We start from the raw sequence: 26916 nt of genomic DNA, 5'->3' as shown, positions 1-26916 counted from the left end.
CAGGGAACCTGTCACCTTTTTCCAAATAAATGTAATGGATGCTCATACACTCAGTGATCACATATAGTATTCTAAGCGGTGGCGTCTACCCATCTATTTTTGGCAGCAGTGGGTGGCACCATTGGTTGCCAGGGGGGGAAACAGCTCAACAGACGTGCATCTGGGGGTAAAGGGAAGAATCAGTGCTACCAGGCTTTTAAAAAGGGATGGCCTGGGTCCCTGTGGCTGCCTTTTCCAGCATGCAGACAGTTGTTCCAGTGGTTGCATGTTCAGTAGCTTGCATGCTCGGTGTTGGGTGAGAAAACACTAGGTGGAATCTTGATGGCTGAGGAAGAGGAGTTGCACAATGAGTTGCCACTTTAAGTGGAATCGTAGGTTCAGCATTCTGTATGACTGTCCTTTGGACTTGTGATATCTTGCAAACCAAATAATTCATTTTGACCATTGCAACCGTTTTGAGAATTGGGAATATCACCAAGCTTTGTATCAAGTTCTTTGTTTATTGCAAGGAGTCTTCTCTTCCTCTACTATACTAACTTGATGCTTTATTATGTAACTAATGGTACACTATAGGAGCATCCACCACAAGGTGCCTGTATGTACCATTCTTGGTACACAAAAATTTCCCATTAACGTTAATGCTTCCACTCCTGGGTTAAACCATAACTGTACCTAAATTTCTGTTCCATTGCAAAGCCGTTACTTCCCCTGCCATCCAACAATGCAATATAACTTTCCTGGTCTATAAGGTGCTCTTATGGAGGATGGGCCATAGCTCTGAGCCGTATCCAAGGCCACAAATATGCCCTGCTCCACCAATGAAAGAAGGTTTCAATAAAATAATCGGCTGCCTATTTCTATCATGTATTTCTAGTTATTATATTTACAAAGGAATAGAAATGACCACTTACCCATAAAGCAGACCTATCCTTAAAATAAAATTCCCCAATCCCTTCCATACTGTGATAGGAAAAAAAGACTTTCCTCTGTATTCCATTGCATGATTTCTGCTGAAGGGGAAGATCAGCCAATCTAAAATCGTTTCCAACCCATCAGCAGAGTTCACTTGACCAGATGCCAAAGCGTCTAGTCCTATGGTTGCCTGCTGTGGAGCCTCAGATTCCCCAGCTATGGGGTGTTTTCTGCTTCTTCTGCTCTTCCTACCAGTTTCAGGGAGAAAGCTGAGAAGGGGAAGCTTGATCTTAGTTTAATGATAAACTTTAATTAAACTGTATCAAAAGGGGAAGGGGTCACAAGATTTTTTATGTACAATTACTGTACTTATTAAATGAAAATCGTTCTGTGATTGTACAATAAACATTTTCATGCTTGCCTCTTTGGATAATTTCACATGAACTGTCATGATTGGTTCTCGAAAGGTGTGTAGTAATGATCAGATTATCAGACAATCAATCTGAAAGCAGTATATTTTATCCAATTTTCTCATCGTGTGTACTAGGCATTAGAACCACTGTCAGGGTTTTATTGCTTACCATGTCCTCTCTTTTTATCCATTGCCACCTGGACATAAAGTGATGGGAAATCTAGCATTTTACACTAAAACAGGGAGGGAAAGAAAATCTTGCAATGGGGACACCTGTTACAGCAACCAGAGGAGATTTCCCTTTACTTTTGAGATCTCTTTGGCCTGTTTCATGCAGGCTTCAGCTTGTATAAGCGCATTTGCAGAGCTGTAAGCAAGTATTAAAGTATTGATCAGCTCCAGTTTTAATTGTTGAACCCATATCCTAATGGGAGTGCTGATTGCACCTTTAGGCTGGGTTCACACTGATACGTTTTGGACCCGGGTTTTGCCGCATACAATTCGCAGGACAGGAGAGGGTGACAGGCTCCTAATGGAGCACCTTTACACAGCCGGGGTGGCCGCGATCCGCATTGGAAAAGAGTCTTGTGCGTCTTTGGCTCTGTTTCAGGTGCGAATTCAGGCAAAATTCAAACAAGATTCACACCTGAATCATCAGTGAACAGGGAAGCCACAGACCCCTTGCTGTGACCTTTGGCCACATCAGTGTGAACCCAGCCTAAAACACACTGCCAGCAGCCTTCAGTGCTACTTGAAGCCTGCTAGCAACTTGTTTAAAGTGACGATCAGCACTCCCTTAAAAATCTGTGTATAATACTTCCCAACAGGAACTGAAGAGCGGTTTAAAGGCTTAGAGATAGCTACTTGAAGCTTGCAAAAAGCGTTGCAAAAGCCTGCTGTTCATACTGCTCTTATGCAAGCTGAAACCCATGTGAAATGGGCCTTTCTACTTGTGGCTGTGACCAGAAGAAAAAGGATCTTCTCTCCAATGGGACACAAAAATAGCAAAACACAAGTTTTAGGCTAGATACACTTGATCTAAATGTTATTTTCTAGTTAGCAGCATCAGTATTGTTTGAAAACAGTAAGAATGGAAATCATCTAATAACGGAATCCCCCTTTATGTAAGGGGAGGCTTATCCTGGGAAACATATCCGATATTCTTTACTGTATAAAACTGTTGACAGCAGAGAGTGGCTGAGGACTGTGAAGTCACGAGCGATGGAAGCGTGAGGTTAAGGCGGCTGTTTATTCAGCAAAGAGACACCCACTGAATCTGCACTGGCTGGCGGTGGAGAGAAAGCTCTTTGCAGGAACATCAGAAGCAGCTGAGTCCAAGATGCCCGCACATAGCTTCGGCCAGCTTGCTGGTCATAATGACATGAATCCAGGGTCCATTACAGATGGATTACTATAGACTGTGCCAGCCGCTCCAGCCCCCCCCCCACTCACCAATCAATGCCTTATCGATCGTTTAGTTCCTGGAGGCGGGTGGAGACTCCTGCTTTAACCCTTTCCCCCCTAGACTTTCATGGGTTCAGCTTAACCCTCTCCATAACTTTTTTCCACTGGCGCTTGCATAGGAATTGTGCATAAAAGGTTTTTTCAGTCCCTGGTCATTTTTGTGAAACGCAATGGAATTTATATGTAGATCGCAGCTAAATCCTTTGTATTGTTTAAAGGCCTTTTTCATTGTTAATACAAAAAAGTAATGTATAAAAAACCTTGCGTTTTAAAAGAGCAGGCCTTCAGTACCAAGAGCCCTCTTGCTAGATGCCTGTGGCCCCCCACATCTCCGTCACATTCTGATAAACTGAAAGCATAGGTCTTGCAGGAACAAAGCAGGTAAAGCACCATTGGTATCATAGGATTTAGATTTTGTGTGCCACCTACACTCACCAGCCACTTTATTAGGTACACCTTGCTAGTACCAGGTTGGACCCCCTTTTGCCTTTAGAACTGCCTAATTCTTCATGGCATGGATTCAAAAAGGTGTTGGAAACTTTCCGCAGAGATTTTGGTTCATATTGACAAGATAGCATCACGCAGTTGCTGCAGATTTGTCTGCTGCACATCCATAATGTGAATCTCCTGTTCCACCACATCCCAAAGGTGCTCTATTGGATTGAGATCTGGTGACTGTGGATGCCATCGGAGTACAGGGAACTCATTGTCATGTTGAAGAAACCAGTGGTGAGATGATTGAAGCTTTGTGACATGGTGCATTATCCTGCTGGAAGGAGCCATCAGAAGTCGGGTACACTGTAGTCATAAAGGGATGGACATGGTCAGCAACAATACTCAGGTAGGCTGTGGCATTTAAATGATGCTCAATGGGTAGTAAGGGGCCCAAAATGTGCCAAGAAAATATCCCCCACACCATTACGCCACCAGCAGCCTGAACCACTAATACAAGGCAGGATGGATCCATGCTTTCATGATGTTTACTTCAAATTCTGACCCTACCATCTGAATGTTGCAGCTAGAATCTAGACTCATCAGACCAGGCAATGATTGTCCAATTTTGGTCAGCCTGAGCGAATTGTAGCCTCAGTTTCCTTTCTTGGCTGACAGAAGTGGCACCCGGGATGGTCTTCGCTGCCGTAGCCCATCTACTTCAAGGTTCGGTGTGTTGTACGCTCAGAGATGGTATTCTGCATACCTTGGTTGCAACAAGTGGTTATTTGAGTTTCTATCACCTCGAACCAGTCTGCCCATTCTCCTCTGACAAGGCATTTATGTCCGCACAACTGCCGTTCACTGGATATTTTCTCTTTTTTCGGATCGTTCTCTGTAAAACCACAGAGATGGTTGTGTGTAAAAATCCCAGCAAATTCAGTTTTTTAAATACTCAGACCAGCCCGTCTAGCAACAACAACAACCATACCACATTCAAAGTCACTTAAATTCCCTTTCTTCCCCATTCTCATGATCAGTTTGAACATCAGCATGTCGTCTTCACAACGTCTAGATATGCTTAAATGCATTGAGTTACTGCCATGTGATTGGCTGCTTAGCAATTTGTGTTACCAAGCAATTGAACAGGTGTACCTAATAAAGTGTCTGGTGAGTATATATATGGTCATAATATAAAGTTTCTGCTTTTTGACAAGTACCATAAAATGTAATTTATGTATCAATTATGTGTATTATCTATTTGTCTAGCTATCTCTCTACCTCTATCTGACTGCCTAGCTAGCTAATACAACAAGAAAATAGGCGCCTCTGAGTGTAGACTGTTACATATTTAATGATAAGGTAAAGGAGTAAAACCCACATGGAAGACATGGGTAATAGGCACATAGAAAGATGCGGTGAACGGAGGCTGCGCTTGTCCGCCCTGAGGGCCTTTTGCACCACTCGTGAAGCTGTCCTGGCTGCAGGATGTTGGGATGATGGTGGATGGTGAAAGTGAATGCTGGAACGCAGCATCGTCCGTTATGGCATCTTCGGCGTTCTCATGCCACGTTTCGCAGCATGCGCACTAGAGGAACACAATTAGCACGTCGTCCTTTCTCAAGCTGCTGTATTTTGATTGGATGGTGCCTTATAAATGTTAAGATGCACTGCCATCTAGTGGAGTGCTAATTTCTCAATTTAAAAGCCTAAATCACGGACGATGTTGCGGTCCAGCCTGCGTTCCAACCTGTGTTCCAGCCCTCGCTTCCACCATCCACCATCATACCAACATCCTGCCAGTGTCCTATGAGAATACCGCTACCTATCAGAAAATGCAACAGAAGTGACACTGCAATCAAAATTACTTACTGCGCATACGCTATGCATTCCAACACGGCCGCTATGCATTTCAATAGGTTTCCTAATCTGATAGAATACGAAGGTGGCAGCAGACATCTTCTTACACCCAAGCAAGTCTTAAATGTCATACTTACTTTAGCAGTTACCTCACCTTATATAGTAAAATAGACTATTTCACCACGACCGAGTGAAATAGTCTATTTCACTCTTTAATCAGTTTGCCGCTGAGCAGTGCGGGATGTACCAAGATGGCTGTCCCCATCTTCTGCCTGCAGGCTTGTTACAGGATATACTATAATACTAATAATACTATAAAAATTAAAATGTAATACTGTATTTAAGGATATAGGGTCAGTTTACTGCAAACATAAGTGTGAAATTGAAGACTTGCCTGGGTGTAATAAGATGTGCGCTGCCGCCTTCGTCTTCTGTCAGATTAGGAAACCTATTGGAACGCAGGGCAGCCATGTTGGAATGCATGGCGCATGCGCAGTAAGCATTTTTCGCTCAGAACGTCACTTCCGTTACATTTTCTAATGAGTAGCAGTATTCTGACAGAATACCGGCCGGGACAGCTTCAAGAGTGACGGAAACATCCCGGATCTTTTTATATGTGCCTATTACCCATGTCTTCCATGTGAGTTTTACTCCTTTACTTTATCATTAAATATGTAACAGTCTACACTCAGAGCCGCCTGTTTTCTTCTTTTTTTGCATGTTTGGAGATCACTTATATTCCCCCCTAAGCTGGCCCTGAGTTCACGGACTGTGTATCTTCCATCCCACAAACAGAGCTTACAGCTCAAAGGACTGTATGATGGACCTTTCATTGTATTAGATGTTTTTCTATAGCTAGCTAATACGCCTGTCTGTCTGTGTGGATTTCCACAAAGGTACCTACCTTGACCCAATATTTATAATCTAAAAGGTAGACCCCACAAAAGGCTCCTCTTTACCCTGAATACATAAAGAAGGGTAATGTATGGAATACAGTTATATTTAGGATTTTTTATGAACTATGTATTTTATCTGTCTATCCAATCCATCCATCCATCCTGTCTGTGTGTCTATTTGGACTTTCACAGATTTACCTGCCTTGACCCAAATTTTACTATCTGAAATGTAGACCTAGACCCCACAAAAGACTTCTCTTTCCCCTGAATATATAGACGGGTAATGCATGGTATACGGTTCCTATAAAATAGTTTGGTTTTTGACTCAGAAACAAAGAGCTGGTGGAGAAATGATTTGAGGAGAGTCTTCTGTTTGTTGAGTCATATACAGACGTTGGACATGGCAAAATCCCCTTATCCCTTCCTATTGTTGTAGTCTCAGTGTGTACCAGAGTTTCTGCTCCAGCGGCCAGACTCATGAATAATGAACTCTGGACAGGCAATGTATAATTAAGGTGGGAAGTGTCTCCCCGGATTTAAGGACACCTTCGATTGGGCCTGCGGTTAACGACGTTACCCAAAATCCTTCAAGCCAATTACTGGCTGATTGCGGATTATATAGCCGCTGCTAATGTGATAAGGAAAGACACATCCATTATAATGACGATGTAGAAGTAACCGATCCTTTCATCTCATAAGATTTATCACATCTAGAGAGACATCCAGGCTGAGGAAAAATGTTTCATTAAAAAAAAAAAAAAAAAAAGGAGAGAGAGAAAGCACATTAAATAAAATAAAGTGAGAAAGCCATCTGTTTACAATGAAGTCAATTTTTTTCACAAGGCAGTGCACTGAACCACAGAAAATGGATGAACTCCTGTAAATTATCTTAGAGGTATCACTACACTCAGACATGGCGCTGCTAGGATCCACAACATACCTAAGGATTTGGTAAAAAAAAATTATTCTACAATCAGATATTTTTGTATATGGTACAGTGAATCCAGAAAGTTCTCACAGCGCTTCACTTTTTGCACAATTTGTTATGTTACAGCCCTATTCCAAAATAGAATGGGTAGCGTGCTTAGGGTCGTTGTCCTATTGGAAGATGAACCTTCGCCCAGTCTATGGTCCAGAGTGCCTCTGGAGCAGGTTTTCATCAAGGATGTCTCTGTACATTGCTGCATTCATCATTCCCTCGATCCTAACTAGCCTCCCAGTTCCTGCTGCTGAAAAACATCCCCACAGTATGATGCTGCCACCTTCATGCTTTACTGTAGGAATGGTATTGGCCAGGTGATGAGCGGTGCCTGGTTTTCTCCAGACATGACGCTTGCCATTCAGGCTAAAGAGTTCAATCTTTAATTCATCAGACCCGGCAAACTTTGTTTCTCATGGTCTAAGAGTCCTTCAGGTGCCTTTTGGCAAACCTCAGGCGGGCTGTCATGTGCCTTTTACTGATGAGTGGCTTCTGTCTGGCCACTCTACCATACAGGCCTAACTGGTGGAGTGCTGGTGGAGTGCTGCAGTTATGGTTGTTTTTCTGGAAGGTTCTCCTTTCTGCCAGAGTGACCATCGGGGTCCACTCTGCCAGAGTGACCATCGGGTGACCAAAAACCCATCGGGTTTTTGGTCACCTCCCTGACTAAGGCCCTTCTCTCCTGATCGCTTTGTTTAGGTGGGTGGCCCACTTTAGAACTCTAGAAAGAGTCCTGGTGGTTCCAAACTTCTTCCATTTACAGATGATGGAGGCCACTGTGCTCATTGGGACCTTCAATGCTGCAGAAATTTTTCTGTACCCTTCCCCAGATCTGTGCCTCGATAAAATCATGTCTCGGAGGTCTATAGACAATTCCTTGGACTTCATGGCTTGGTTTGTGCTCCGATATGCACTGTTAACTTTGGGACCTTATATAGGCAGGTGTGTGCCATTCCAAATCATGTCCAATCAACTAAATTTCCCACAGGTGGATCAATCAAATTGTCGAAATATCTCAATTATGATCAGTGGAAACAGGATACATCTGAGCTCAATTTCAAATGTCATGGCAGAGGCTGTGGATACTTAAATACATGGGATTTTTTTTTTCGTTTTTTATTTTTAATACATTTGCAAGGATTTCAAACAAACCTCTTTCATGTTGTCATTATGGGGTATTGTTTGTAGAATTTTGAGGAAAATAATGAATTTATTCCATTTTGGAATAAGGCTGTAACATAACATTTGGAAAAAGTGAAGCGCTGTAAATACTTTCTGTATTCTTAAGCATCTTTTTACCCGATATATTTAAGTGGATGAAAAGGTGTTATGTAAAGATCAATTTCAGTTTGTGTGCATTTACACACATAATGATTTTTATATCTTAGAAAAAACACAGATGTCTTAAAATTGCTTGGGGCTAATTTGCTTAGTCCTGGATAATTCTGTATAATACCAAATACCCATGTTAAAATGGCTCCTCCCCAAAAAATGTGTTTATTATTGGGACCTTAACCTAGCAATACATTTTGACAATGCTCCCACATTTATACTTACCTACTCTTCCATATTTTCATTATTGCATTTCATGTGCACAATTGTGTCTACACCCTCTAGTGGTCATCTGCAATTCATGCTTTGTGATTTTATGTCCTTCCAAGTAGTGGTTATCTGTATAGCAAGCAATGTGACTAATCTCTCACCCCCCTCTAGTGGTCATCTGTATATTAGGAAATTAGATTATCTACACCTTGCTCCGGTGATCATTTGTATAATAATCAAAAGTGTGATCAGCACCTTCTACTCTAGTGGTCATCTATATATTAAGCAATGTGTTTTAGACTCTCATTTGCTCTACTGTGTATCCAGCAGTGTGATTTGTGCTCCCTCTTTCTAGTGGTCAACTTTATATAAAGCAGTGTGATCTTCCTCCCTCCATATAATGATCCTCTATATAATAAGCAATGAGATTAACACTGGCATTCTCTAGTGGTGCTCTGTATATAAAACAATGTGACTCTAGTATTTATCAGCGTCAGTTGATTATGATTGATTACTGCAAGATGCTACTGCATTCTCTTTGTGTAACCTATTCCATTTTCTAGCAGGCATTTGTTACACAGCAACAACAACAGTTTTTGTAGCAAGATTTACCTACCAAAAATCTCCCTTGTAGCTTTTATCTATTTAAGTGACTGTCAGCAAGTAGTCAAAGTCTAACTAAAGACAAAACCTTGAAAGTGAAAGAAAATCTCAAATTTGGAGTTGTCAACAGAACAGTAATAGAGGTAAAATTTTCCAGTGAGGTTCTGGTGACAATTAGTCATAAAACAGATTTAAATATGGAGCTTTTTCACTAAAGGTGACTGGGCCCAGATTCCATTACGTTTATCACTTCACTTGTAACAGGACCACCGGACTCAAAACAGGGTAGCTACAATAATTTTAAAACATCAGGGAGACAAGCTACCTTTGGTATTCAGGGATGGCCCTGCTAAATCAAAGTTGCCTGGAGGACTTTGATATATAAAATAAAAAATTAACCTTAATATAATAAATAACAAGACAAGTCTAATAATAAAGGTGATTGTCCCTAAACTGTAATTTTGTTTTTTTTTTCTTTTGCTAGCTTATTTGGAGCCCTTCTTTGATGGTCACTCTGGAGTGATTTCCTCTCACTTCTTTTGAATGTGGGACAGTAAGAGAAGGGAAATCCCAATAGGACAGGACATACATGCGAAAAAACAGCCTCTTTTACTGTATCCAAAATGGAAAAAAAGAAAGCTTTTGCCCTTGCTAAACCCACCGAAGCCATTCTGCCAGGAAGCTGTTAATGTACTTGGTCAATCATAAGTGGCCCAGGCATTCTCTGCTCTGCAGCTGCACATATGCAAGGTGTGTGCCTCAGTCACTTATGATTGGTCAAGTACATTGACAACTTCCTGGCGTGATTGCATATGTGGTTTTGCAATAGGATCCAAACAATCCTGGGCTCATCCCTCATAACCAATGTAGCCCTAGCCTAAATTTCTCAGCCTTAAACCTAGTACACATGATGAGATTATTTGGTGAATGATCATCCGTTTTCTTTTGCATGCTAGTCTGCATATCTAAAACAGATAGGTTACTAAAGTACGAAAATTCTCGTGCGACAGAATAAAAATTCGGAAGTGATATAATGTATTTGTATTGTATTTTGAGAGGAAAACTGTACTGATTAACCACTTCAGCCCCAGGAGGTTTACCCCGCCCCTTCATGACCAGGCCATATTGTGCGATACGGCACTGCATTATGTTAACTGACAATTTTGCGGTCGTGTGCCACTGTACCCAAACAAAACTGATGTCCTTTATTTCCTACAAATAGAGCTTTCTTTTAGTAGTATTTGATCACCTATGTTTTTTTTTTTATTGCGCTAGAAACAAAAAGAGACGGACAATTTTGAAAAAAAAAAACATGATTCCAATTGAAGAGTCCCCTGCCTTTAAGGACCTGGCTGACAGGAAGGGGGAGGCTGTGGCCCGCAATTTGTACACCCTGGCTGGTTCAGCACTAAAGCCGATATTCACCATTGCAGACTCTTACTGAGTGGGCTAAGCTTTTACGCCGTGACCTGGGGAGGCAATAGCTCCCCCTGCCTTTGCTGAGCTGGCGGACCAGTTTGTCCAGGAGCTGTGATGCCTCTTTGGATGCAGCTCCCCTAGTTTTGGCTGTGGTCCTTCAGAGTGTCATTTGGCTCAAATGCTGGTCTGCGGACCAGACTTTTAACAAGGCCTTGACTGATCTTTCCTTTCAAGGTGCTACCCTGGATGACATCATTAAAGGTCTCACAGGTGGGAAGAGTACCTTTCTTCTGCAGGCTACTGAGCGCAAGGACCCTTGTAGACCTAAGTCCTCCTTCTCGGCTCAAAGGAAATTGTTTCGTCCCTCAGGGTCGACTGACAAGGAATCAGAGCCCTTCGAGGCCTCCTGGGGGATCCAAGCAAACTTGGTCTGGCAAGTCAAGTGCGGGCTTCTCCAGACCCGCGGACAAGGCCCCTTCAGCAGGAAGGTGCGCTCTCACTCGTATCTGGGGTGGGGGGCGTCTTCGCTGGTTCCCGGACCCATGGACTCCCCTGGTATGAGAACAAGCGGGTCCACGAGGTCATTCGGTCTGGCTACAAGTTCAAGTTTCGTTCTTCCCCTCAGGTAAAGATTCTTTCTTCCAACGTGTGACTAATGTGGAAGACATTTTTTTTTACAGGTGATAGTCCTGGTTCTGACTTCGGAACATTTTCAGGGGTTTTACTCAAACCTGTTTACAATCCCCAGGAAAGAAGGCAGGTGCGTCCAATTCTGGACCTCAAGGTGCTGAACTGCTTTGTGCAGTGCAGAAGTTCAGAATGGCTTCCCTGCATCAGGGGGATTTTCTTGCCTTCATTGACATCAAGGATGCTTACCTTCACATTCTAATATGTTTCGGTCTCCAGCGCTTCCTCCGCTTTGCCATGGGAGAGGAGCATTATCAGTTTGTGGCATTACCTTTTGGTCTCACCTCCAATCCTCGGGTCTTCACGAAAGTGTTGACCCTGGTGCATGCATTGTTATGCCACAGGCGGGACCGGGGTACTGGGCTACTTGGATGTCCTCCTTCTGTGAGCGGAGTCTCCTACTGTTCTGGTGGAAAACCTGGAAATCACCATACGAGCTAGAGGGAGTTTGGCTGAATTCTGAATTATCTGGGTCTGACTCTGGGCTCGGCCTTAGCCAGAGTGCTCCTTCCTCTGGACAAACTCCAGAAACTACAGGCTTCTATTCGTCTCCTACTGTGCAGCCTATTGTCATCCCTATGGACTTGCAGGTGGGTGCTGGGCCTGATGGTGTCTTCCTTTTGAGGTGGTTCCGTTTCCACAGTTCCATAAGAGGTCTCTGCAAGGGAGATTCTGGCCAAATGGGACAAGAATCTGCAGTCTCTGGTTCCTCCCCTTGTTTTGGACAGTGGTCACCAAGGATGCCAGCCTGTCCAGTTGGGAAGGCGTGCTCGGCAAATATTCTGCACAGGGGATCTGGACACTGGAAGAGTCCAGACTACTGACCAGAGGGGCACAAGAAGTGTCCTGGCGGCTCTGGAGGTAGCCAGCATTCTAAGGTGGGCATAACGGTTCGTTCCAGCCCTCTCCGCCATATACATTCCCAGGGTGGAAAACTGGCAGGTGGATTACCTCAGTCAGCAGGGGTTTGGACCAAGGGGAGTGGTCCCTCATCCGGAGGTGTTTCATCAGTTGTATCTCTGGTGGGGCATCCCCGAGGTGGATCTGTTGGCTTCCCGGCTCAACAGAAAGGTGCAGAGGTTTGTGGCTCGGTCACAGGATCCTCTGGTGGACGCCACAGATGCGCTGGTGGCCCATGGGGTCAGTATCGTCTAATTTTCACCTACCCTCCTCTCAAGCTTCTGCCAAGACTTCTGCGCAGGATTGAGGCAGAAGGGATTCCGGTCATCTTAGTGGCCCCAGGCTGGCCTCGCCGGGCTTGGTACGCAGATCTTGTGCAGCTGATCTCCGACGTTCCTTGGATGCTTCCTCTCAGGGAGGATCTGCTGTCCCAAGGACCAATCTTCTGTCCTGCTTTACAGTCATGAGTCTGTGTTTCCAAGGCTGTTAAAAGCTAGGAAACCTACTTCTAGGAAGATCTACTGTAGTACGTGGAAGAGGTACATTGCATTGTGTGAGTCTCTTGGGGTTCATCCCCTCTCTTGTTCGGCGGCTCAGATCTTGACCTTCCTTCAATGGGGGGTTGAGCAGAAACTGGCCTTGAGTACTATCAAGAGTCAGGTGTTGACCTTAGCAGTCTTATTTCAACGGCCTTTGGCCACATACTCCCTGGTGCGTACATTTCTTCAGGGAGTTAGACACTTGACACTTCCAGTGCGGTCTCTGTTGCTGCCCTAAAACTTCGATTTGGTGCACTCAGTCCTTCAGAAGCCTCTTTTTGAGATTCCCCTGCAGTCTTATTTCAACGGCCTTTGGCCACATACTCCCTGGTGCGTACATTTCTTCAGGGATTTAGACACTTGACACTTCCAGTGCGGTCTCTGTTGCTGCCCTAAAACTTCGATTTGGTGCGCTCAGTCCTTCAGAAGCCTCTTTTTGAGATTCCCCTGCTTACGCTGTCCCAGAAGGTGGCCTTTTCAGTAGCTTTCACCTCTGCACGCAGGGTGTCAAAATTGGCAGGGTTATCCTGTTGTCCACCTTACTTAGTGGTTCATAGAGATATGGTGGTTCTTCGCCCCTGTCGATCGTTCCTTCCAAAGGTTGTCTCTGATTTTCATTTGAATGAAGACATTGTGTTGCCTTCCCTGTGTCCCACGCCAAAACATCCGAAGGAAATTTCCTTGCATGCCTTGGATGTGGTCCGAGCAATTAGGGTGTACCTGGCAGCTAGGGCGTCTTTTAGGAAGTCGGACTCACTATTTGTGCACATGGATGGGCCTTGGAAAGGGTTGTTCACTTCCTCCGTGCCCATTTCCAGATGGATCAAACAGACAGTGACTTAGGCCTATTCCATCAGGTGTCATTTCCCTCCTTTCCCTGTCAAGGCACACTCTACTCGGGCGCCTAGTGCCTCCTGGGCCTTCAGTCATCAGGCATCAGTGACGCAGGTTTGCAAGGCGGCTACCTGGTCGTCGGTTCACACTTTCACAAAGTTCTATAAAGTGGATGTGTTGGCATCTGCGGATGCTTCTTTTGGCTGCAAGGTTTTGCAGGCTGCTTTTTACAGGACCTGATTCTCCTTGAGGGTGTATTGTTTTTTTCAGGTGGGCTCCAGTTGTTTTGGTTAAGCTCCTGTTTGCCTGGTTGGCTACGGTTTAGCCTTGGGAATTTTTTGCTGTACCCACAGGAGCTGTGTCCGTCAATGAAAAGAAGGGAAAATGGGATTTTTGACTTATCGTAAAATCCATTTCTCTGATGTTCATTGACAGACACAGCACCCACCCCTCTGTGGAGTTGTAATTCTTCTGACACTGCTTGTAACAAAACTGAGCACCTATAGCAGGGAGAGGGAGTATACCCCCTGGGACTGCCTATAGGCATAGCCAGACTTTTTTTCTGCCTGGTGTCCTACTCCTGTAGGGGGCAGTATAACCCAATGGTTATGAAGATCAGGAGCAGTGTCTGTCAATGAACATCAGAGAAATAGATTTTACAGTAAGTCAAAAATCCAATTTCTTTACTTTCTGTTATAAAACATACTCAATAAAAAAAATGTTAAAAATCTAATTTCTTAATCAATTTAGACCAATATATATTCTGCTACATATTTTTGGTACAAAAAAATCCCATTGATTGGTTTGCACAAAAGATTAGCATCTACACACTGTGGAATATTTATTTATTTATTCATTTATTACTAGTAATGGCAACGATCAGCGATTTTTAGTGGGCCTGCGACATTGCGGCAGACAAATCTGACACTAAGTGACACTTTTTTGGGGACGAGTGACACTAATACAGTGATCAGTGCTAAAAAGAATGTACTGTCACTGTACTAATGACACTGGCAGGAAAGAGGTTGACATCAGGGGCAATCAAAGGATTAAGTGTGCTCCTAGGGAGTGCTTTCTAACTGGGGGGATGCTTTTACTGGGGGAAGACAGAGATCTGTATTCCTGCTTAGCAGGAACACAAGATCTCCATCTTCCCCTTTCTCAGAACGGCAGTCTGCCTTGTTTACATAGGCAGACCGTGGTTCTGCCGCTCCTGAGAATGATCGGTGTGTCCCAGCAGACATCGCGTCCACTGGACCTGCTGATTGGCTCCTGCTGTGTCCAATCACAGCGGGAGCTGGTCGCCGGCGGCGCGTGCACACTTCAGACCCAGTGCACAAAATCATGGACAGATATGTGATTTTGCGCAGGGGGCTGTCCTGCCACAGTATATCTGCGTGGGCCAGTCCATAAGAGGTTAAACAAAAATCGTATGATCTGGTATTGTACGAGAAAATTTTCCGTGTTTGTTTGGAAAATTTCATACGAAAGCTGTGTATGAACAATCAGATTATCGTACGATCACTTTGAAATCGTTATTTTTTTGTACGATATTCTGATTGTGTGTATGCTACTTTGCTACATTCACATGGGCAATTAGCATACACTGCAAACTCTTGCAGCAAGAATCTGCAGCCATCCTTAAAGAGGAAGTAAACTCTTCAAAAAATGTTCTCTTTTTTTCCCCCTGCAAAGTAAATGCATAATGTGACACTTACCTGCAACCAAGCCCGTGTTGTCCCTGCTGCCGGCCGCATCCATCTTCACCCGTCTTCCTCCTGGGTCTGCGGACTCCGACTGTATTACTGGCCGGTGCCGCTTGACGTCACTCCCGCACACGCGCGCGGGAACCACCAGTCACGGCACAGGGCTCTGAAGTAATGTCACGGGCGGCCGTTTCATCAGAGCGCATGCGCCGATGATGTCATCGGCTGCATGCAATGTAAATATCTCCTAAATGGTGCAAGTTTAGGAGATATTTACAGCACCTATATGTAAGCCTTATTTTAGGCTTACCTATAGGTAAAAGTCATCAAAGTGGGTTTACAACCACTTTAACTGTTCACACAGTCAGCAATCACCTGCATTTAGGAACAGATGATCCTGTGAACAGCCACAGATAGCTGCAGGCGCAATTAGCTTGTCATTGCATTGTATGGGCTGAATGGCTGCAGCTCCTAGCACACACCTGTCATTGCAGCCACAGGAATCCTCAGATTCTTAAAGCTGGAATTTGCTGGGGTGATAATCGCCTGTGTGATTGTAATTTTACTGCTGTTGTGCAAAAAATCTTTTTACATTTGCTTAACAGTCTAACTTCGAGTAACTGAACATTGTTTTTGTAGGAGCAAAGGGACTCCCCAAAACTAGTTTTATGGTCTCTTAAATCCAAAATCCTGTCTGAAACAGGAAAAAAATCAATTAAAACCTATATTTAAAATTACGGTGGGGTAATTGCCTAAATCTGTGTTATTATCAACTTCCTGTAATCCCCTGCTCTCAGGGGAGCCAATCAGGCTCTATGCAGTGCACATGTGCTGATAGGGAACAAGCTGACAGGAAGAGAGAAACCAAATGACTCACCAGTGTGATGCTTCTGATTCATTTTCCAGTCAGCTGAATGGAGGTGTGTTTCATGACCAAGCTTTGTTGCTGCTACAGTGAAAGTCAGGCACCTGGCTGTGCTGTCTGACAGGGTACCTTGATCACAGGACTAACTGTACAGATTTAAATATACACTTCTCAAAAAAATTTAAAAGAACACTTTGAAAACACAGAAGATCTCAATGGGGAAACCTATAATGGTGAATATCTATACTGATATTGACTGGGTAATGTGTTAGGAATGAAAGGATGCCACCTCATTTGATGGCGCACGACTATTTACCTCAGCAGTCAGCCCCTCACAGGCAAAGCGACGTAGGGCTACGCCGCTAGCCTGTAAGGGTTTTGGGAGCGAGCGCGCGCCGCCGGATGCGCGCTCCCGCTCGGTCACGGACCCCCCCGTGATCGTCCGTGACAGCGGGAGAAAGGCAGGCGGCTAGTGTAAACAAAGTCAGGCGGCTAGTGTAAACAGTCTCCCCTGTGTAAGAATGGTGATCAAACGGTTCTACTATGTAGGACCATTGATCACTGTTCTTACACATCAAGCCACAGCCAATCACAGTTAGAAACACGCCCCTAGGACACACTTAATCCCTCCCTCTCCAATACAGTTAACTCCTTCACTGCCAGTGTCATTTTTACAGTAACAGTGCATATGTATAGCACTGATTACTGTAGTAATGTCACTGGTAACCCCAAAAGTGTCAAAAATGTCAGTCAAGGGTCCGATCTGTCCACCCCAATGTCGCAGTCCCGCAAAAAAAATCGCAGATCGCCGCCATTACGCGTTTAAAAACAACAACAAAAATTACAAAAATCTTTCCCTTTGTTAGTAAACGCAATAACTTTTGCGCAAACCAATCAAAATACGCTTTTTGCGATTTTTTTTTTACCAAACATAAGGTAAAAACAAAAATTGGCCTAAAATGTTAAAAAATTTTGATTTTTACATTTTTTTTTGGGGAATTTCATATAAAAAAATGTGAAAAATATTGTTATTTTTGCAAAATTGATGCTTTTTTTTTGTTTATAGCGCATGATCAAAAAATCGCACAGGTGACCAAATACAACCAAAAGAAAGCTCTGTTTGTGGGGAAAAAAGGACGTGAAATTCGTTTAGGTAAAACGTCGCACGACCGCGCAATTGTCCGTTAAAGTCACGCAGTAAAAAATCGCAAAAAACCCCCTGGTCAGGAAGGGGCATGGTCCTAATGAGAGGGCGGATGGTGTCCTGGGATATTTCCCCACAGATCTGAATCAGGGCATCACTGAGCTCCTGAACAGGCTGGGGTGCAGCGTCAGATGGACCAAAACATAATGTCCCAGAGGTGTTCTATTCGATTTAGGTCAGGCGACTCTTAGGGCCATTCAATGGTATCAATTCCTTCATCCTCCAGGAACTGGCTGCATACTCTCGCCACATGAGGCCGAGCATTGTCATACACGAGGAGGAACCCAGGACCCACTGCACCAGTGTAGGGTCTGACAATGGGTCAAAGGATTTCATCCCAATACCCAAATTCAGTCAGGGTGCCATTGTCTTGCCTGTAGAGGTCTGTGCGTGCCTCCAATGATATGCCTCTCCAGACCATCACTGACCCACCACTAAGCCGGTCATGCTGAATGATGTTACAGGCAACATAATGTTCTGCACGGCTTCTCCAGACTCTTTCACGTCTGTCACATGTGCTCAGGGTGAACCTACTCTAATTTGTGAAAAGCACAGGGCTCCAGTGGTGGACCTGCCAATTCTGGTGTTCAATGGCAAATGCCAATCAAGCTCCACGGTGTCGGGCAGTGAGCACAGGGTCCACTAGAGGACATCGGGCCCTCCGGCCACCCTCATGAAGTCTGTTTTTGATTTTTTGGTCAGAGACATTCACACCAGTGGCCTGCTGGAGGTCCATTTGTAGGACTCTGGCAGTGCTCATACTGTTCCTCCTTTCACAAAGGAGCAGATACCTGTCCTGCTGATGGATTAAGGACCTTCTACGGTCCTGTCCAGCTATCCTAGAGTAACTGCCTGTCTCCTGGAATCTCCTTTATGCTCCTGAGACTGTGCTGGAAGACCCAGCAAACCTTCTGGCAATGGCACGTATAAAATTGTCATCCTGGAGGATTTGGACTACCTGTACAACTTCTATATGGGCCCAGGTATCGCCTCATGCTACCAGTAATGACACTGACCCTAGCCAAATGCAAAACAATCAGAAAAGATGAGTAGGGGAAAAAAATGTCAGTTGCCTCCACCTGTAAAGCTATTCCTGTTTTGGAGGTTGTCTCTTTGTTACCCATCTAGCGCACCTGTTGTTAATTTCATTAACACCAAAGCAGCTGAAACTTATTAACAACCCTCTCTGCTACTTAACTGACCAGATCAATATCCCAGGAGTTTAATTGACTTGATGCAATACTCTGATGGAAAAAAGTTCCTTCAGTTTTTTTGAGCAATGTAGTTAGGAAGTTCATTATCTCCCATATACTGTGTGTTTTTAAAACTGTATTTTCCTGCTTGCCAGAAGTTTGGCTGTAATGATTCCTTCTATCTCCAGGATCCCCCTTTGCCCGGTCAAGCTTGAAAAGTGGAAAAAACGAGAGCTCATCCTACCTCCGCCGCAAAGAAAAGATGTTCCGGTTCTTCATTCGCCGCATGGTTAAGGCACAAAGTTTTTACTGGTTTGTGCTGTGCGTGGTTGCATTGAACACACTTTGCGTTGCAATTGTACACTACAACCAGCCGGCATGGCTCACCAAAGCCCTGTGTAAGTAGCTGACTCCACACTACTTATTAATCTTAATATTATTAATAAGTTATTTAAGGTTTTTGCAGAAAGGTAAGTGTTCTTCGCCCACAATCAGTTTCTTCAGTCACCGCCCCCCCCCTAGAAAAAAAAAAAAAGACAGTGTAGCTTCTAATTTTTTAATATTCAGTGATGTCCTCACTCGGGCCTGTTCTTCACTAGTCTTCAGGTCCACAGCAGTGCCATGCTAACTCTGGGAAGCCAGCTGTGACTCCTTGTGGCTTTATAGCCTGCTCCCCACTGTGCATGCATGAGCCACGCTGTGCCCTGTGACTGCCAGCCTCCCAGGACCTGTGACATGTCCCAAAAGGCTATGGGCAGAGGTGGGAGACGAACTTCAAAACCAGGTATGCAGTCCCCTCCCCCCCAAAAAAGTGTCAGGGAGAGGAGGCAGAAAAGCAGAACTTCCCTTTAGGGGTAAAGTTCTTCTTTAAGAAGGTTTCTGCAGCTAAAACAGGCAATCCAAGATCTTTAATTTGATCTAAATTTTAGGATAGAAATAGAAACTCTGTCAGACTTTTATTTGCTGTTTGTGTCCCTGTTGGAGAGGCTCACACTATCTCTTTGTACTGGTAAATATTGTGAATGAGGGGTTTCTGCACTTTGGAGAGAATTCCTTTCACATTGTATTGTGTCTCTAGGTAAAAGGGAAATTTTCATAATGGGACTAGAAAAAGAAAAATGTCAGTGGCCCTGTCCCCGATCCTTTCAATGCAATCAATTTTGTATTTGTATGTTACCATGTTAGGTTATGGTAGAATTAAGGGTCTCTGACAGTGAGATTTTGAAATGTCAGCAATTTAGGAAAGTTAAGGTGTCTATTTATACCGAATTTACATTTTCCACCAAATCTGCAGCATAGAGGAATGTTCTTTAGGCTATTTTCTCTTTTGAATGAATGTTCCTTTGTGTTTGGCAGTAGAAGAATACTGCAATATGGCCACTAGATGGAGCTGAGGAGCATAGAAATACATACTACTTTGTTCGCTTATTCCCTGTAGTGTTCTCTAAAAAGCACTTGGCCCCATAGCAACTACATTTTGCACTATTGCTACAGTTGATCATTAGTATTTATACTTGTCTTAACAACTTTCCATCCCTAGGATGTACTTGTATGTCCTTGGGAACAAGTGGTTATACCAGGATCTGCAGCCATTATGCTGGTATCATTTTTTAGATCCAGTTATCCTGTTTCATGTAAAAGTGATTGAGCACTGCCCAATGACTTTTACAGTTTTGATCGGCTCCCTTAGCCCCCCTTGGAGGGCAGAGGAGTGATCAGGGGTTTAATAGACCCCAGATCTCTCAATATAGGGTACATGTCTCTTACATATCACAATGGATAGCAACAAAGGTACATTTTTTTTAACAAAGCAGTTAAAAAAAAAAGTAGTCTAGGTGCAGTAAGACGGTGTATTTTAACAAACCCCACAACAGGGCTACTTACAATAGATAGGTAAAAAACAGGCACATCAATAGTTGTAGGTCCAGAATGCCAGTTGGAGTGGGCCACGGGAGCTGCTGTTACCGCCAGGTGGAATGTGATGGGAGTCCCCGTGTGGAGGAGAAAGCTGGCTGAAGTCCTTCCTGAAGCAGGTGGAGAGCAGCATGGAACACAGCCAGGAGCAGAATGATGTGGAAGGGCCCAGGACTAGAATGCAACACGTTTCAGAGCATGCGCTATACCACATAGGGGCATGCGCGCTCTCTTTTCAAGCAAATTTCAACACCTAATGATGTGACACCGGCAGCCAGCCAGAAGATTCCTCCATGATCTGGCAGGAAACTCCTGGCTGGCTGGTGTCACATCATTAGGTGTTGAAATTTGCTTGAAAAAGCTGCTGAGAAAGGTTGCTGTGAAGGCACCATTTCACAGAGATGCACAATTTTAAATCTTGACATGTTTGGTATCTATTCACTTTTTAAAACATCACCTTTTATATTTTAGTAAAAATGAGTATTATATAGTATTTGTGTGCACTAAAATGCATTTAAGTGTATTAAGTGAAAATTTGCATTTGATAAATGGCTGCGAAAATATTGTTTGACATAGAAAACTGCATCAACTACTCTTTTTTTCTTCAAGGTCTCTGCTTTAAATAAAATATAAAACAGTTGGGGGTTCTAAGTAATTTTCTAGCCAAAAAATGCTGATGTACCTGTATGTGAAAAAGGTCAAAATTGGCCCTGACTGGAAGGGATTAGATAAAAAGAAAAGCCTCAATGTGGAAGAAAACTCCAACTATTTATAAAAAAATGTTTCCTCCTGTCTTTTCCTACCTAACCTTCATAACCTGTAGAAAAAGATCTGTGTATTTACCTATTTTCAATCTGCGCCTCCTGCGATCCTGGAGCTCTTTATAAGGGACAATGGCTGTGAATTCCAGGAGCCATGATACCACCCACAGGGTCCCATGGGCCAATCATTGTTGGCGCTCCCTCCTTGCCACAGGGGTGTTGGAGCTGTGGGATCACATGACCACACCGGAGTGGAAGAAAATGGGTAAGTACAGACATCTTTTTTACAAAGGTTAAGCAAGATAGGTAGGAGGAGGGGGGAGGAACATTTTTAAGAATAGGTAGCGTTAGGCTTTTCTTCCACTTAAAAGTGAACTTATGGTCAGGCTATGGACATGGCTAGATATTTGCATTTTCCTAATGAGCAGTAAAAGAGCTTTAAGGCTCCATTCACATTAGCGCATCTCCAAAGCTGCAGGATTTCCAGTGCAACTTTGATTAGACTTTTAGTGAGACTTTTATACTCCATGGACCTAAGTCACATCAAATGCCGCACAGAAGTAGTGGAGGCACCTCGACTAAGTCACACTGATTTGAATGGATGCCATTGAAAAGAATGGGGTGCAACTTGTCCAAAGCGGCATGAATGAAGTGTACTTTTGTACACTTCAAACAAATTGATTCAGTGATTGATGCACTAAATCACGTACTACACCGCCCCCTACTGCAGTCGCAATGGGCAGCTGTCCATTCCAATGCGATTTTGGCCCATTAGCTTTGGTGTCTACCCTAGTTTTATTGTAGACCTATACAGTATATCAATGTATTCAGTCAATATGGATAAGGTATTTTTGTAAAACAATATCAGAGCTAAAGGAAATGGATAGAGTTCATTTTAATTCTTGTTTGTTTCATACAGATTTTGCAGAGTTTGTTTTCCTAGGCCTCTTTCTAACAGAAATGTCCATGAAGATGTATGGTCTGGGTCCTCGAAACTACTTTCACTCATCTTTTAACTGTTTCGATTTTGGGGTGAGTTTTTCTATCACTTAAAACACTAAAACCATACTAGGGACTGAGAGCAATCTATGACAGCTCAGTCACTGTGCTGTGAACGTGCAGTGAGCGCTCTCTCAGCACAGAAACCTCGGCTGTCCAGGGACTTGTATGTGCAGCTCATAGACGTTAAAGCCTACCCTCTTTGCCGCCTCACATATGGGTTATGTGAGTGGCAAGAGGGTAAAGCGAAACGAAGCCCTCCTATCCTTTACAGCCAAAGAAGCTGCCGCTTTAAGTACAACTAAGGGCAAAACTTTTTGTAGTTTTGGATGAAGTGAAGGTGGATTAGAACCCCTGTCAATTTTTATGCTGTCTGTGTCCTCAGTAGGAAGATTCATCCTCTCTATTTGTCCTGTTTACCATTATCATTGAAAGTGAAGTAAAAAAAAAATCCCTGATTTTGGGTTCTCCCTAGAAAAATTAATAGAGGGGAAATCTTCCAATGGAGACACTAGTTCTGCTGACCTGGGGCCCCATGGAATTCCCTTTATTTGCAGGGATTTCACCTCACTTCCTGTTTGGCTATGGAATAGGAAGTGAAGGGAGATCTCCCCAATGGGACACAGATGACAAAAAATAAACTGACAGATGGTATAACCCTCCCTTACTCTATGCAAAATTAAAACAAAGGTTTTGCCAATAGTTCTACTTTAGGCCTGGTGCACATAATGAAAATATCGGACGAATTATTGTTTTTTTTTTTTTTCCTTTATCGAAAACAAAAAGGTTACTAAAGTTACACAAATTCTCATAAGACATAATACAATTTCCCACGGCGATGTAATGTATTGTATTGTATTGTAATGTATGCTTTAGTCTCCGAGCATGCGCGATCTTGGTCACTTGATTTTTTCTTACGATCGAATAGTGTACAGATTAAACTTAAAAGGTTAGTTCTGTTCTCTTTCAAGAAAACTTTTTGTGCTTGTCCCTTCGGATAATTTTGCATGAACTGTCATGATGGACTCTCGAAAGCTGTGTACTAATGATCAGATTATCGGACAATCGCTCAGAAAACACTTTTTTTCTGTCTGATTTTCTCATCGTGTTTACTAGGCTTTAGTCTGTGTTTGGTTGTTCAGTTGCAATTGTGCTGTACATGTGATCACCTATGACACCAGCCATTTGATGGCTTAATCCTTCAGTTGAGAGTTAGAGGAGTTTTGCCCCCCAGGAAAAAATACAAATACTGTAGCTGCTGACTTTTAAATATTAGAACTTACCTGTCCGGGGTTCCTGCGATGTCAGCACCCGAAGCCGATTTTCGCATTCTCTCAGGTGCTACCGCCGCCCTTCAGTGTAAGGGAACCCAGCAGTGAAGCCTTTCAGCTTCACAGCTGGTTCCCTACTTCACATGCGTAAAGCGTGCTACGCCTTCTAATTAGCCAGGCGGCGGAGGAAGGAGGGGGGCCTAACTTCAGAGGGACAGCGCCACGGTGCTGTCTCCTGAAAAGTGGGGAAGGGTACCTGTCAAAGACAGGTACCCGTTCCCCCCTCACTCCTGAAAGGTGCCAAATGTGGCACAAGGGGGGGGGGGGGAGCATATAAGCGGAAGTTCCACTTTTGGGTGGAACTCCGCTTTAACATAAGTACACTGGCAACATTGACAGGTATCACCAGAGGCGTGCATTAAATGTAACTGTTTTCGGATACAGTGTTTTTAAATACTCTAAAACTAATAATACTTTAAAACTTCTCCCAGATATCCAATTGTGTTCAAAATAAATTCACATTTTCTAATTGGGTGAAAATATTTCAAAATTATTATTTAATTTTTAAAATTCTGGGTAGAGTAAGGAAAGGTCTAACCTCTGTCCTGGTATCCAATGAAAGAGATAAGTCCAAAATTCTACAAATTTTAATGGAAAAAGAGGTGTGGAGAAATCTACCAATAGCGGCACAAAACAGAGGAGATTTCCTCTTGCTTCCTGTAGTGTCTCCTGAACAGGAAATGAAGGGAAATCCCTGACATGGAGCACAGGCAGCACTTTATCTCATGTGAAAGGGAGGTCAGGATGACTCCATTAGTAAGACGTCTACTTCTTGTGCACAGATGTATTAATTTACTAATGTTTATTTGCAGGTTCTTGCTGTCATCAAGATCCTGATTTAAAAGCACAAAAAATTAAATGGCAGCAGCTATAAATATAAGGACACTTACTCGTCCAAGGATCCAGCATTGTCCTCATCTAAGCCCATTTTTCAATTGGCTTTGGGTGCAGGGGCCGACATCTTAAGTGAGGAAAACCGGCAGTGAAGCTTTGCAGCTTCACAGGCGGTTCCCACTGCACATGTGTGAGCTGCGCTGTGCTTTGTGAATGGTCCCGCAGTCTTCTGGGATCTGTGATGTGTTCCAGGAGGCTGTGGGGGACGAACTTTGTCGAGCTGAGTGGAAGTGGGAGCGGTTACCTGTCAAAACCAAGTACCTACTCCTCCCCCCAGAAACTTCCAATAATTAACCTATTTCCCCTTGAGTGTACACAAATATGCGGCCCCAGTGGACTGGGCATTTTTCCATGGGGCCCCATATTTGTGTATCTCCCTTCGTGCTGGCACTCACCATGAGCCCTGAGCACCGTACTAAGGATCGGGACCCAGAACTTCTGATTCCGGGTCACCTGACAACTGTGATAGACTCTAATTGGCTTCTCGGCCTTTTGGCTAAGATCAAGTGTAGTATCTGTTCTTATCAGTTGGTATGGAACCTGATGGTTAGTATCGGTGGGGGCCGAAATGAACCAGGGCGCTCCGGAACTACCGGGGGACTGGGAAGTAAGCCACATCAGAGAAAGCCGGATGGGTCCATTGCCTTCTGATTTGAATGGGTCCGCCCCTATCAGTTTGAAGGTAGGGAGAAAACCAGCTTGTCCCACTGGTTAGTACTGCTCCTGGATGTGATTGGTAAGGAATGGCGGATGGCGGTGGGAGGGCCTTTCCTCCTGGGTTGAATCTGGCCTTGCAAAAGGCTTGTCCCCAGTTGAAGGCAGGCTCACCCTAAGCTGTCCAATGTTCTGATGCCTCCTGATGGGATAGGGCTACACTGGGTCTGGCCTTTGGGCCGGGGTAGAAAAAGCCCGTAGTGTATGTGCCCCTGGGGTGGCAGCCCAGGGGTGCCTTAATTCTCACTGGTGAGGGGCAGCTCGCCTTGAGTTTTTCGGCACCATGGTCACTGCACCTACACACTTTTTTAAGCACCTGCCTCTTGGGCAAGACCTTTTGGCTTCGACCAGAGGAATTTTTATTCCGTCCGGAAGGCCTGCCTTTGTATTTTCACAAAGGCACTAATTCACCTCTCCACTTCCCCTTCCCCACCTTTTTGTTTGTGTGTATTTTTCTTTGTGGTGTGTCACTTCACTTTCACTCTTCTTTTCCTGCACGACGAGTACGGTGTGGGTCTCTGGGCCTACCTTGAAAGTCTTGGGAGGGGGTGGACATGGCCTTTTGGCTTAGTTCGCCCTCTCTCATGGGGTCTCCCTTCGGGGGAGCCCCACCCAGTACTTGGGGTGGGCTGTTTCGGCAGTCCCCCTGGAGAACGGGGTTTGCCAGGTTTCGGCCAGGCAAACCATAGGAAGTACCTCAGTCCCTGTCAGGAGTCTTGCGCCCCGGGGGATCAAGGTATAGGTCCAACCTCTTCGGAGGCCAGACCATTTTCGCACACCCTGTGCAGTTTTTGTGTGTTCACGTTTGCGTGTGTGCACTTTTTATGCACCGGGTGAAGTCTTTTGAGTGTGTTTCACACGCTATGGGCTTTAAAAAAAAAAAAAAAAAGTGATCAGTCACTGTGAAGCCCACCCTGTGTTTTCTCTCCGTGAATGGAGAATAGATCTTTCTCTCTCCCTGCAGAAAAATAATAATACAAAAAAACTATCTAGATCAAGTTTGATCTAGGTCAGTGCCAAGGTTAGTGTTTGGGTCAAGGTCAGGGTCAGGATTTTATTTTTATTTTTTTAATTAGTATCAGTGTCAGTGTGTTATTAGGTAGGATAAAAAAAAAGCAAAATGCACACTATTGTTTTTTCGCTGTACTGCGGGTACAAAGAACAACATACACATATGTGATATTGTTGCGATCGTCAGGAGCAGGATAATTTATTTTGGTGTGTTATTTGGTGGTAGCTTACGGTAGTAGCAAGAAAAATACAGTTACATTTTAAGAATATATTTTATTTTTACTATTTTGGGCCAGTTTTCCTTATAATAATAATAAAAAAAAACAAAAAAAAGCAGGAGATATCTATTACTATTTACCACCAAATAAAAGCCCAATTTGTCCTGAAAAAAAAAAGGTACAGTGGATAAATGTTAAAATGTCAGTTGCCTGGGATGTGAAAAAACGAGACAAAGATAAATCATTTCAGAACTTTTTCCACCTTTAACCACTTGCCGACCGCCGCAGATACATATACTGCGGCAGTCTGGCTCTCCTGGGCAAAGTGACGTACCAGTACCAGTGAAAAATTGTTATTTTTACAAAATTGTCGCTCTTTTTTTGTTTATAGCGCAAAAAGTAAAAATCGCACAGGTGATCAAATACCACCAAAAGAAAGCTCAGTTTGTGTGGGAAAAAAAAGACATCAATTTCATTTGGGTACAGCGTCGCATGACCGCGCAATTGTCCATTAAAATCACGCAGTGCTGAATCGCAAAATAGGCCCTGGTCTTTGAGCAGCCAAATCCTCCGGGGCTTAAGTGGTTAATGTGACCTATAAACTGTATGACTCAGTTGAACAACAAA

At 43.8% G+C, this 26916-nt stretch overlaps 1 protein-coding gene across 1 annotated transcript in view; it reads left to right on the top strand.

Annotated features, from left to right (window-relative positions):
• The window catches only part of CACNA1B (calcium voltage-gated channel subunit alpha1 B), a 450568-nt gene that overhangs the window by 269448 nt on the left and 154204 nt on the right, over positions 1-26916 (top strand). Inside the window, exons 11-12 of the mRNA XM_082263407.1 lie at positions 18636-18845; positions 22042-22154. Of these exons, the coding sequence (XP_082119533.1) occupies positions 18636-18845; positions 22042-22154 (323 nt within the window). The remainder of the gene's footprint in view (positions 1-18635; positions 18846-22041; positions 22155-26916) is intronic.

The sequence above is a fragment of the Pelophylax lessonae genome (assembly GCF_965119305.1).
Source record: "Pelophylax lessonae genome assembly, chromosome: 7".
Taxonomy (NCBI): Eukaryota; Metazoa; Chordata; class Amphibia; order Anura; family Ranidae; genus Pelophylax; species Pelophylax lessonae.
Note: the sequence above shows the minus strand (reverse complement) of the source record. Positions and strands in the feature narration are given on the sequence as shown.